Genomic DNA, 14277 nt, shown 5'->3' with positions numbered 1-14277 from the left:
CGCATACAATTATTTCAATTAAAAATACAACCAAAATTCGATTGACAAACTTTGATACAGACACAGTCAGGAAAATATGAAGAGAAACCAACCTCTCCACCCAGCCCAAGGTTAAGTAGTCAAACCACAATTACTGCTAACTATATTTCATTCAGTATTTGATGAATCCAAATTGTCTTTGTTTCAATAGACATATGAAATAAAATGACATTGACTCCTGTTAGCTTGCACACCACATTTAGTCATGTCTGTTGAGTCAACTGCTGTGAAAATGAGCTTATTTTCTAACCCTGCTTTGACCCTCTTCTCCCAGAATTCCGAGATGATTGTTCTGCATTTCAAGAGGAGTTTTTCCCAACAGCTACCATCCAATAATTATGGCTGGCTGGGAGGAAGGTGGCAGGAAAAAATGTTACTCGGTTCCTCAGCGCCCTGCCTGAAGACCACCTTAGTCACATTCTACAAAGGGACCTGGAAAACTACATTTGAAGATATTATTTCTAAGTGAAAGGTGGGGAAAGGACCGAGAGAGAGTATTTGAGCTTCACTCCCAAAGGAGTGAGAATCAGATATGGCCATCTTCTATAAAGACAGAACTAGCTTCCTAGCGTAAACTTTATGAGGCAACTGACCAATAACTGCACTTTTGTCCTCTGACAGCTGCCTAAAAGTTCTTTCACTAATGCTTAAATCCAGGAGTTTAATGATTTCTACTTTGCTCCCCTCTACAGCAAACAGTATTCAAAATACAAACTGTCCCGTCCCCCCCCAATATAATTTGCAACAACAATGTTGCATGTAAGTTATATATACTTGAGAACAAACTTGTTCAAACAAAATTGACGAAGAATATTGAGATGGGTTCAGTGAAGAATTTTACCCAGAGATTTTAAAAGTTAAAACCTTTAACCCAGTCAGCTTGGAAGCCAATAGGCTCTGGGTTTCTGAACTCCAAGTGGAACCCCTTAGTTCTCTGTTCACCTATGGAGGTGAAAACAAATACAACTTGCATATTTAGACATTCAGTTTAAAGCAAAGATGATCAACAGAAACAATGTTTTTCAAATCATTATCTCTTACAAAGGACTGTAGCTGTTCCCTGAAGTCTGAATAAGTAAGAAGGGGCTTAACTGGGCAGAGTAAAGTCACCAATTTTAACATGGCTGGCACAGAACTTAAGATTATTATCTACATCATGTCGTTTGATAAGTCACACTTTGGGAGGAAATCAAGGATATTCCAAATTCTTCAAAAAGCCTCCAGTTCTTCCCTTCTCCCTTCTTACTTTCTGAGAACTCAGGGAAGCAGCAAGAACAATAATATAACAAATGTTTTACAACAGCTCTGTTGCTGTTGTAGGAGAAAGGACTTTTGAAAAATGACTGTATTCAGGGTGACAACTACTCACAAACGAAAAAAGTGCCAAACTCAATGGAACAACTCTACATTGAAGGCAGTCATCTCACTTTAACATTTTTGGATCCAGACAGAAAAGCCTTTGAACAGCCCTGAAATCACAGCTCTTAGGCAGAGATACTCTCTAGACACATGAAAACATTTCGGAGTCTGAATTGAACTGCTGTCTACATATATACTTCCTAAACACTGCAGAGGCTGAGTTGCTTTTTACTCAAGGTCAACAAATAGCTAATGTTTAGTATGATTACTGAAATGTGAGGAATCTTATTCTAAAATGTAAGAAAGAAGACTAAGCAAGTTATAACCCTGCTTAAAAAGAAAGGGGAAGAAATGGATTACTCCATTTTCACTATTCTGTGAACTAGTTAAGGAATTAATATTCAGAACTATTTAGATGAAAGAAAAAAGTTAATAACCACAGAAAACATGAAGTGTAGAAAAGATCACATAATGACCATTCTTTCATAATGAACTCTTATGAATCAAATGCCAGTTATGACAATAAAAATATGTTTCAAGTGTAAGAAAAAATTTGCCATTCATGCATCAACATGAATATGAATGAATGGGAATATAGAAATGATGGGACATAAATGGTTATGTAATGCTTACATAGACTCACATGATGTGCAATTTAACAAGGAAACATGCTATAAATTTTTACTTATGGAAAAAAGTAATGATCCTTCAAGACCCCCAAAAACTGAATGAAGTATTATTACATTATTCTTGCCGTTTCACTGCTTACCACACATAGCAAGCTATGCTTTGAAAAACCTGATTAAAACTCTTGAAAACTCCAGTATTTTTGAGCTATATGAATTTTCAATCCTTGTACAAGGAACATCGCTGTTCCTCAGGGTTACTCATTTGTGTCTCCTGCAGTTTCCTCCTATATAGTCTTTACACCAAAGTTAATTCTGCTGATAGGGCGTTTCTTAATACAATTCCTATTCTAATGCATTTCACCATGTTCTACTCTGACAGTTTACTCAGCAAAACCAGTGACAAAGCTTCTACGCTGCGCAACCTATCACATGACATCTCCCATTTTCGTGCAACTCTACTTTTAGAATAAATATTACCTTTGAAGTTATCTTCAAAGAGGTAACTATTATGTAGCCTTAGAGCTACTATGCATTTCCAGCATTCCCCACACACACTTCAAAATATACCATATATGACCAAGCAATAGATTAGTATGACAAAGGCTATTTCAACTTTTTTTATAGTTCACAGAATCAAAAGAACAATATAGGCTGAGACTTCTGGAGATCATCTGATCCTAACTCCCTGCTCAAAGCAGCTCCAACTTAAAGCACATTGTTCAGGGCCTTGTCCAGCCAAGTTCTGAGAATATCTGGTTTTTAATATTCTGATTATGAGATTTATAACACTTAGCATACTAAAATGCCATAACAAACAGTTCAAACTAATTATTGTCTGGCAAAAGATAGGCACTTCGGACACACTCTTCACAAAAATGCATTATGATATAGTCAGTAGTTTGACAGGTATCTTACTGCAAGCATTTGTAAATGTGTAAATTTGCAAAACCTGTGAGCAGGAGTAGTAAAACCTTTATGAAAAGTTACACAATAAATAGCAAAAGGCAAAACTGTTCTTGGAGAAAACTAGAAACTAATTGCCATCTCAGATTTTCAGACCTCATCTAGTTTTCCCATGTCCAAATAATATGCTCAACTAAAAATACAAACCTTCTTGTTACCAATGTAGCTTAAAAAAAGTAAATATCAAATCATCCATAATCTAACTGCCTTCAACAGTTTTAGTTTGGCAATGACACCACAAAATAAGTTCACACAGAAGTCCAAATTAATTTCTGCCCACAAATGGTCTACTTGTATGCGTACTTACACCCTCAAAAGAAAAAGTAACATACAAAAGATGGTGGAAACTAACAACACTTAACAAAACAGAACTGTACGTGCTACATCTCCAGAATACTTGTGTTATTACTAGCCTTTTGGTATTACAAAGCAATTTCCACTGTTTTCCAAGTAACATAATTCCAGCATTCCAGCTGGATCCCCATTGCATCCACTCTTGTCTCAGCTGTTCTTCATCTTGCAAAATTTTTAAGTTTAGCTTATGTCTAATGCTGTTAAATTCAGGCATCTATACAAAAGATACCAGTACCTACAAGAATCAGTATGTGAACTGCTGCTCCTGTTTACCTCCTTGAAATAAGCTATATATTTTTATATCTATATTTCTACTGACCTCCAGAAAATACTGATTCAGGTTTTTTTAAACCATATTCTTGAACAATGCAGACAGTATAAGTAGTTTTTCAGAAACTCTCTTGAGATACATACTGACAAGATCTCAGTGCCCCAGAGCTGCCCTAATGAGTTTGCAGCTATGTAGTCTTATTACATGAACTTGGAGGATGGAGTGAGGAATCAGAAAAAATACTTCAAAATGCAAACCTTAAAAACATACTGAAGAATTTCAGAATTAGTTCGTATTAGGAAATAAAGCAAGCATAACATTATCCTTCCAGTTCTTCAATATTCCCGTGTATTTAGAAGTAATACATATATATTTATAGGTAAATGCAACATTTTAGGTATCTATGTTTTTTGGTAGTACACAATGTCGAACAGTGGGATAATACACTTTATGCGGCATTCTACAGATTAACCTTACTTAAAGCTCATACATCCATTCTCTCTTATTAGAAAGTAATGGAAAATCACTTACCTCTAACTAGAGTTCTTTGAAGGTAGTATCCTCCTTAGATCCCCTATCTTGGGTTGTGTCGCCTGCTGCAAGTTCCCTCAGGAGCTGACTAGCAAGGTCTAAAAAGTTTTACATTCCCTTCTATAAGCCCTATTAGCGCATGTGTGAAGTTTTTGCTCTCTCTCTCATACCCTTTTACCTACACCTACTAAATCACCACCATCTATGGATCAATGGAGGATACTACCTTCAGAGAATTCCATTTAGAAACAGGCGATTTTTCCCTTCTCCAAAAGCAAGTATCCTCCATATCTCCCCACTGTTGAAGACTACAAAACTAAAAATTACATCTGCTATAGATAATACAAATGCAGGGAGGAGAATCAACTGAATATAATCAGAATACGAATTAAAAAAGCTCAAAAATTGAAGCATCAATACAAATTGCAATCACGTAACTCTGTGTAACAAAAATTTTAAAACTATTTTCCTCAGTGTTGTAAACCCAGTAAATGCCGATTTACAGGAGAAATATCAAATATTACTGAAAGTAATCTGATATTTAAGTTCTTAATTGTTCAAGCTTTTACAAATATACAAAGTCTTTTTTTTTTTAGCATTCCACTATAGACTTCTCTACTAACAAAGAAAAAAAATTTCAATTTGAGACACATGTACAATGCATTGTTAAATGCAGAATACAACTACATGGACTAAATAGTTTTCATTACTTTATTCAATAATGAGATTTTTCTGATCTATTAAAAATTACAAAAAAATTTTGGTTTAGGCAATATTTCTAGAAATTAGTTTTAAAAGGTGAAAAGGGAAGCCATCTATATAAAATATCAATCTGTATCAATACAGCATCAATTAGCTGGATAGTTCTAAAATATTTAATGTGATCTTAAAAAGAATTCAAAGGACTTTACTAACTTGAATCCTTTATGTGAGATCAATGTCCCTCATATCTTTACTACTTCTCAAGATTGGTATTTAAAGTTTTAAAGTATGAAGTGCTTTGAACCTACACTGCAGTTTCACCTAATTCTAACAATTCTCCTCTTAACAGAATTACTGTTAAGAATCGCAGACTATTGGTGCTTAAAAAATATTGCCAGCATACTAAATACAAAAGGAATATATATAATAAATAATCCTGGTAAGCCAATTACATAACCAGTGTTTGTTTAAAACAACCTTTACTGAAAGACTTGTTTGATTTATTCTTTCTCACAACTTCATCCATAGTCCAAGTATTTTAAGCCACAACAGTGGAATTTCACCATTTGTAATCACTTCTTTTCAGGGGGGTGGAAAAAATAAAACAAAGAAACTTCCACAGATTTACTAAGCAATATATATGCTTGCCAACATCAGTAATGCTGGAGCAAAAGTGACCAAGAACACTGATGTAACAATAGGATTTTTTACTATCATTAAATCGCTTGTTAAAAGCATATGGTATTTGAGAAGTGAACTTTAAGAAGCACAGCAACAACATGGCAATTAAACTAAAAATTTTAAGTCAAAGTTCCGTTCTTTCACTAAGATTTTCCACAATGCTATGAAAATTTAGCAATGTGCCAATAAAGAGAACAACCCAAATATAACTCAGTGATCTCATAAAAATATCTTGAGTAAATGCTGAAGATTTTATCAGGAAGAAAATAATTGATTACTGCAGCCCTAAGGCAATAAAGTTGCATTTCCCCTCCCCTTATACATGCACCAGTAGGACTCATTGAAGGGCAAAAGAAAACAAAACAAAACAAAAAATAAACCAAAAAGCCAAAAAAAATCTTCTAGAACTTGCTAGCTGGTTCACTGCACAAAGACGAACACCCCAAGATGGAGTATCTAGGATGATACTTACCATGTAACAAATTATACCACTGTCGCATTATGTATTCTATGTGTGTATGGATGCACTATTAGTCAGCATAATAGTACACACCACGCTAGCAAATGCCTGGTTGGAGCCATATGGCCGGATGACCAAAGGAATATCCAGGTAAGTGTCGATTCTCCAGCCTTCATAGCCACATTCTAGACATCTTACATAGTCCTTCAGTTTGCCTTGGTACAGCTGATTTATAAGATCGGCCTGAAACAAACAGATATTCAATAGAACTTTAAACACATTTCCTTTCTTTAGTTTTATGAGAAAATGTCTTTTTTTAATGAAGTCTTAATTGCATAGCTACACATTCAGAATACCATTCCCCAGCAGGACATCCATCTCTTGATTTCTTGCTTTCCCCTGCCCCACCACTGCACAAAACACGTATCAAATGAGCTTCTCAAACCATGATATAGAAATTTCACAGTGTACTTTATGGTCATGTCTCAAGAGCGACTACAAAAATTTAAGTTTATGTTTTAAAAACAAGCCTGATCTTGCAGATACTGTTAATAGATTGATACTGCAAGTCCTTCCCTGTGTGTCCAGAGGTAGATGCAGAAAGATAAAGGAAGTACTTGCCAATCTTACAAATCTGAAAATTGGCCTACAAGTTGGCTGCTTATCAGAATGTAGCATGTGTTACGAATATATTCCTAACTTTGTCTTACATTAGAAGAGTGGGCTTGAGCTTCAAGAGCCCGCAACATAGCCTAATAAATACTGACAGTAAGGAAGCTATCACAGGAGTTAGTCTTTATTTGAAGCACAGAAAGTGACTAAGTATCCAGAGTTCAGAATATTCCACTTTTAATTGGGGGACAAAAACATAAGCAGCACGCTCTTAAAAGTTGTACATTATAGTAGCTTAACTATTGCATCAAACAATAAAAACAGCAACTATTGCAAACTTTCAGTAACCTGGTATTTAAAATTCAGTAAACATTTTTCACAATTGTCCTTAAAAAAACCCCACAATACCACACTGCTGAATGAAGAAAAGGTTTTATACACTTACCTGTTCTGTTTGTTTCCATTTCTGCTCCAAAGCATCAAACATGACTCTGCAAAGCTCCTGTACATCATGTTGTTGCCATGCTATTGGAAATTAAAATCAATGTTAATTTATACAAGAGATGTTATTAGCCCCAATACTAACTGTAGCCTCAGAATACTTCCTAGAAAGCTACTGATTTGTTCAAATCTGTCCCTATTATTTACTACGCTATTCACTACTGGGCCAGTGTTCAATTCCAGCAGCAGCTGCCTCTGAAGTTAAGTTAGAAAAATAAGCAGCCAGCTTGCTCACAATGTTTGTGCATAAACAAGAATTGCGTACATAAGCAAGAATATGTAAAAATACCCCAGAAATGCTAATATGCACCGTTATAAAATAAACAGGTTCTGACTTATTTCCCACTTCGCACTGATTCTCTAAAACTCAATTTTCAACTCCTTATCATCATGTGATTACTCCACGGAAAAATCAGCAGGTTATCAGGCAAAATTACACTACACAAGTGTCAGGAAGAAAAAAACAGTGTTTGATTTTATGGAATTATCCATATTATTTTCTACTGAAGTGGAACTTGCGCATTTCACATTTGTGATTCAAAACACATGCAAGTTTCTCATAAACAGCTACTTCTTTAGAAACAATTAACAACTGTAATAATAGCTTAATTACAAAAATACAATGCTTTTTACTTTAACAGCCTAAAATTCAAACATTTCTTTAGAAGTCAAACACACAACACCAAGTATTTATTTAGGCTCTTTTGTTTCCATTGAAACAAAGCGGATTCTAATAATTATTTTTAATTATTCCAGTATTTTTCCCCTATCGACAGCAGTTTAGGCCCCTAACAGGCAGCTTCTGAAGCAAATCACACAAGCTTAATAGCTCCATTATTACCCTCACTACTATCCCATCCAAAACTCCGTGTAACATCTGTTGTTTCAATTGCTCTTTTTTTGCTGGTCTGCAGTAAAACAAACAGTCTTTGAAGCTGGTAGGGGATACTCGTCACAGGATCCTCTTCAGATTCTTCAAATTCCCATCTATTGACAACACAAGATATTTGACAATTAAAAATGCTTTGAAAACATTACTCAAAAAGGCATTTAAATCAGCATTTATTACATTTCAAGAGGTCTGCCAGATTAGAAAGGTTAACTGAAGCTCTGCTTCTTGGGAAAGGTCAAATGAAATTGCTTTCCATTTCTGCACTAAAGAACAATACAATTCTTTAAATGTACAAATCCAACACAAAATAATTTTGAAGCCATTCACTGTACAAATACAGACATGAACTGCACTTAGTATCAAACTGAATTTCAAGTTTGATGTTTTCGAGATAGAGCAAATTCTTTAAAAAGCCTGCCTATGCCACAACCAATAACATATTACTTTACCAACTATTTTACTAAAAATCTGAAGCTTTTAAGCAGATAGAAGTCTATGCAGCTTGACTTCAAATATGCTTTTCAGTATCCAAACAAGGAAATTTTGACAGGAGAAATTCAAAAGGGTCTCCTACCAATATATACCAGCACAAATTCAAGAACAGGTTTTTATTCCATATACTCACTTATATAACGCATTTCTAAACTCAGGAGTCATGAAAAGTGTTTGTAGAAGGCTGTTCAAGTAGCAAGTCATTGCTTGATTTACTAGCCCCACATAACCTAAAAATACAATAATTAAATGGAAGTAATGGAAAAAAATGGAAAAAGACTTTCAGAGTTAAAACATTTGACAAGAAACATAAACATTATCACAGAACTGTTATGAACTGCATCCATCTGTTGTCATTTATTGTTCTTTACACTATAAAAATTGATGGAATATTACAATTACTCATTTCTGAGAGCAATAGAAAGTAATAGTTTGCACAACAGCAGTAATTTCCCTGAATGACCCAAAGTTATTTTAGTGACCGTGAATTATGTTTCACAATAACAACCAACATTTAATGCTGAATACTGCACCAATGGGGACACAGGTAACTTTAAATATTTTAATAGTAGATTTAAATATTTTACAGAACAACTAGAATTTGTTAAGAAACAGTTGTGTACTAGCTTACTTATTGCCTGATGTCAACTAAAAATATCAGAGTTATAATGTAAATATAACTTCTATCTGCATTGGTTTGTACTATCATTTCAAAACTATAAATTAAAAAAATTAAAAAACCCAACAACTCTAAAGTGCCCACACACGTATCTTCTAAAACCTTCTCCCATAATAACCAATTAAAACAGGTACTAAAAATCAGTGTAATTTTTACTAGCTGGAAAGGGAATTATTTACTTATATTAATTTTAATGTAATTTTAATATTTTCTCCAAAATACACACTATTAACAACAGCTGATAAGCAGCATATACTGAAGCATAGTGTAATAAAGGAATTAAATATGCCTATTTATACTCTGAAGCTGTTTGCAAGTATTAAAAAAATAAATCTCAGTTCCATACTAGTAATGAAAAGGCAGCTACTCCATGCAAAACACAAGCACCTTCTGTGAAGAGACTGAGTCAGAACTCAGTATTGTGTATTTTATTTATTACTCTACTCTATACAGATCATCTTTTCACAGTTATATTAAATGAAGAAAGGTATGTGGTGGATAAACTTTTTTATCTCAAGAAAGTCTTGAGCACGCTTGAATTGGTGTAATACAAATGTCATCTTTGTCTCGGCTCAACAAATTTAGTATCAGGAGCTTGTCTCATCACTGAGCTGTAACTTGCAGTCTCCTCCCGCCCCCTGTGCAGCAAAGGCACCCAGCCAGCCTCCTGGGATCTGCCCTGGCACTTGCCTGCAAGGCTGAGCTGCACTTCCCTTCCAGAGGGAGTCTCTGCTTGCTGGTGGGGAACCAGGCAGCGGAGGATGAACCTCTTGGGGAATCATGGTGCAGGCAAAGAAACTGCAGCCAGGGGCTACAGTAGGAAGACTGCAGTTAACACATGAACTGCAGAGATTTGGCAACAGCCCCTCTATAAGAGGGTATCGAGTAAACACACAGCTTGATGTGAATCCTTTTTGGTAATACAATCCTGACTACTCAACTAGGGACACAGCAGCAGATGAATACTGAAAAGGAGGGCCCCTGACAGAGTTTGAATTGCACTGTCCCAAGTAAGAAAAGGATGGGGTACAGCTCTTTGGTTCCCAAAAGTGATACAAGAATACTGTAGAAAACATGATGGAAAATGCAGTAGCAATGTGGAGGGGTTTTTTTAAATAAATTGCAATTTATTTAAAAAAATCTTGAAGTACTGCTATTTGAAAATATGCTAAAATAATTACAAATTAGCATTGCCTTTATAAGAGAGAACAACATACCTGTCTCCGATTTGCTCAGGACTGATGAATAAGAATAGCTCTGACTGACGTAGTCATTGGTACAGCCAACAGAGCCTTCTCTTGGAAGGGGGCCTATAAATCTGTCTTGCGCACTGTCATCAGTTGTACCTGACTCCTCCTGAAAACATGAATACACTGATTTTATGCAAAATTTAGACAACAAATTTTTACTGAAGTACCTCCAAATTTACTTTTCTCTTGTGGCTAAATATATTAAAAAAAAAAGAAAAAAATTAATTGTGCTAAGCATATCACACAAATTTTACAAAATTGCAGATATACAGTTGTTTGTGTAACTTTAAATTCTGCCCTCCAAATCCTCGACCCCTTGAGAAATCGTTCCTTGCATTAGTGGAAGCAAATGCCCTTTAGAATACTGTATAATCCAATACGGTACTATAACGCATACAACAAACAAGTTTGCAATTTAGCATCTCCTGTGTCTCAAGTTTTCTGCACTGAAATACAGAATGAGATTTTTTAGATATAAAAATTACAGTTAAATATTATTTCAGAATCACCCTCAAATTCTGATCTTGGGCACAATTATTTAGACATGGGGTTTTTTTCCACTTTTCAGGTACTTAAGTGCACAACAAAGGCTAAGTAGGTCAGTATTATGCTGACATGAGAGCAGACTAATAAATCTTAATGTATCACTCGTCTATCCAATCCCTGATTTAAATAAACTGCAGCTGTGTTTATCTTTCACTGCATCACATATTTGAGAAATAGGAAATTTCAAATATTTTGTTACGGCAGACAGTTACTTCTAGCAACACTGGCAACTCTTCTTATATATATGTATGTTTGGGGTTTTTTTCTTTTCTTAAAGCTAAATTTGGAAGCAGGTAACTTCTTACACATATATGTTTTTTGTTTTTTTTCTTTTCTTTTCTTAAAGCTAAATTTGGAAGCAGGTAACTGCTGTTGATACAAGACTGCCATTTCTGACAATCCTGTCAGAGTGGCCTAATATTGCTTTCAAACACCCAGAGAAAAAGAATTAGGTATATGATTAAACCTATATTGTTAAGACTTATCTCTAAACATGTCGAAGATTAATTATATAACCTTAGAAAATAACTCACAGCAAAACATTACATAAATATTTGACAAGCATGAATAAAAAGTGACAGCAAATCATTACTAATGGAATTGGTCCTACTCAGGAGGAACTTAGAAATGTAAAACAGTAATCCAAAAATCTGTTGAGAAGGTTCCTGAAAAAGCTTATTGTATGAAATATACAGCCCAATTTTATTTCATTTTCTGATCTCACAAGAGCAATACACAGAACATACATCTCTCTCCCCCAACACTATAGCTTATGTAGCTGAGTGAAGATTTCACTTACCGGCATTGTATGAGGCTGCTCACCATCTTTGTCTGTCAAATGCAGAAAGTTCTTCTTCCCTGGCTCAAAACCAGCATCGAGAATAGTTTTGTCACTGTTCTGATCTATTGGAGTCTGCTAAAAAAAAACAACAACCAAAAAAAACAAAACAAAACAAAAAAAAAACAAAACCACCACTTTTTTTAAAAAAACCCAGATCTATACACAACTAACAGAGTCCATCCAAGTACATTGCTTGAAGTAGCATCTGATACACTAAGATGAAATGAAAATAAATAATTATCCAGTATAAACAAAACATACTCATCATTAATACTGAAAGAACTTGGGAACAGTTTAAGAAACAGTGTAAATTAAGTATTACGGTACAGTTTAATCCTTAGAAGTTGGTTAACCTATTCAGGAGTCGAGACACTGGTCTACAAGTTTCTTGCAGAACATCCAACCACCTAGCGTCCTATACAGCTTGCATATACTTTTTTTTTTTTTAAGAAAAAAAATATTCAGCAAGCATAAACATGACCTGAAATAAAACAACATCTATTTCTTAAGGAATCTTATGAAGTTTTCTAGATGCATCTATAGAAATCATATTAACTAAAACCAACACTGATTTACAATAAAGCACAGAAGCAATATTAATCATAATTTTTTTGGATGTAATAAACTCAAATAGGTATAAGAAACATGGAAAGTCACTACACAACATGCTTCAGTTGAGAAGAAAACATTTCTCAAACAAGACCACAGGAAACAGAGGAGATGAATTATCGTGGGTATTATTATTAAAAATACATACTGATAATGAAAACTAGCATTACATCTGAGTGATCATAATAGTTTCTTTTGCTTAATTATTAAATACATGTACCAAAAGCACATTCTCAGACTAAAATGTAGATATAATACAAAATAAAATGCAGCCAAATCAAAATACTGGTGTCAGTCTGCTTTGGTGCACCTACTACAAATTTTTAGAGGAATTAAATGAGTACTACACAATACAGATAGCACTTTTCTATAACGTGAAAATTTAAATGTTTGCTATCAAGAGGAAATGAAAAGCACTTTTGCCATACCGTATCAGTTACATTATCTCCATTTCCCCACATTAAATCAAAAGTTCCATTCACGTAGCCCACTTTTGAAGCCACATCTTCAAACAGCCTTTTAAGTGGTGTGGAAGCTGGCAGGTTCAAGGTAACACGCTCATTCACTGTCTTGGAATTTGTGGTATCTTGTATTATACACAGCACCCTGGGTTCCTCAGCAGCACTTTCCACCTGAAATGACAGCAGGCAACAACTCATGAGTAAAGTCAAGAACATTCCGGAGTTTAACTGAAAAGTCAAAACAAGGCTTCACCAATAAAATGTAGTACACTTTTACAACCTGAAGATCCTAAACCTGGACTTTATTCTTGAAAGCAGGCATAAGAAAATTAAGAACCTTCCAGTTTTGGAAAACACATGTAAAAAACAAGCTTCATTTTTGTAGAACAAGAAGGAATTTGTACGGGTGGATCACAGTGTAGAGAGATAAACTGCTCAAGTTCTGCACAGAATTTCAGCCAGCAAGCAGATAGAAGACTGCTTCAAATCAGGAACAGACTTCAAAATCATCACTTCAAACTCATATTTTGTTTTGATACAATCATAAATCCTGCTGAGGTAGATGTATACCTTTTGTGATTTTTAGGAATGCAACCCAGAAGATCTGCAAGCTTCCAAATAATCTTGGAAGCTGACCATTAAACAAAAAGTTTCATAACGAAGCTACCAACTTTCTTCCACTAAATCCACTGCTGCATGAGAAATTCTTCTGCCTGAACAGAGTAAGAAAATTAACATTGCCAAATGGCTACTAGACAAAGAGATTTTAAACAGCAACTTCAATAAATCTGAAATCAGAAAAGTAACTATCTTGAATGAAAGTGGCAATGGAATAGTGATAAAATTTTACAGACCCAGGTAAGCCAGGAAAATGGTGTTTTCCCAACACTGAAAACCCAGGAAGTCAAAGATCTAAGCACAATTAATTAATTCTCTCAGTTATCCAAAGTTGTAGAACAATAAGGAATAACTGGTATTTATATACAGGTCACACAAGAAAGCATCAGGTCAGTAAAAAGAATAATTAGTGCCCAAGGACTCAGCCTTTTCAACTTGTAACACACAGAAAGCATTAGTAACGCATGTCAGAGCGCCCACATCTCAGTCCATGGCTAAAGGGTACATCATTTAAAAAGGCAAAAAGATACATGCAGTGCTATCACAATTTTCAGCTGTCATAAGCATCTTCTAGAGAAGAACTACTAAGAAGATCTAAACAATTTCAGCATCCCTTGTATTGCTATACAACCAGCCTCACAACACAGATGACCACCAAAGTGGCATAGGCCCTTATGAGAGCTCTTACGTGACCAAATCTTTCTGTTCCTTTTTAAAACATTTTAGCTGATGCTGCATCCCTTCATTTTGCAAAACTTCAAGATCAGCTGACAGTCTTCGCGCAACT

At 34.9% G+C, this 14277-nt stretch overlaps 1 protein-coding gene across 5 annotated transcripts in view; it reads right to left on the bottom strand.

Annotated features, from left to right (window-relative positions):
* USP47 (ubiquitin specific peptidase 47) overlaps nt 1-14277 on the bottom strand; it is a 57486-nt gene that overhangs the window by 27649 nt on the left and 15560 nt on the right. For 4 of the 5 annotated variants that reach the window (XM_049819936.1, XM_049819937.1, XM_049819938.1 and 1 more), the window contains 7 exons: nt 12840-13043; nt 11761-11877; nt 10383-10521; nt 8620-8716; nt 7944-8089; nt 7047-7126; nt 6083-6232 (listed from right to left, as the gene is read on the bottom strand). In XM_049819936.1, the coding sequence (XP_049675893.1) occupies nt 6083-6232; nt 7047-7126; nt 7944-8089; nt 8620-8716; nt 10383-10521; nt 11761-11877; nt 12840-13043 (933 nt within the window). The remainder of the gene's footprint in view (nt 1-6082; nt 6233-7046; nt 7127-7943; nt 8090-8619; nt 8717-10382; nt 10522-11760; nt 11878-12839; nt 13044-14277) is intronic. The other variant, XM_049819934.1, reaches the window with a different exon arrangement.

This window comes from Accipiter gentilis, chromosome 17 (genome assembly GCF_929443795.1).
Source record: "Accipiter gentilis chromosome 17, bAccGen1.1, whole genome shotgun sequence".
NCBI lineage: Eukaryota > Metazoa > Chordata > Aves > Accipitriformes > Accipitridae > Astur > Astur gentilis.
Note: the sequence above shows the minus strand (reverse complement) of the source record. Positions and strands in the feature narration are given on the sequence as shown.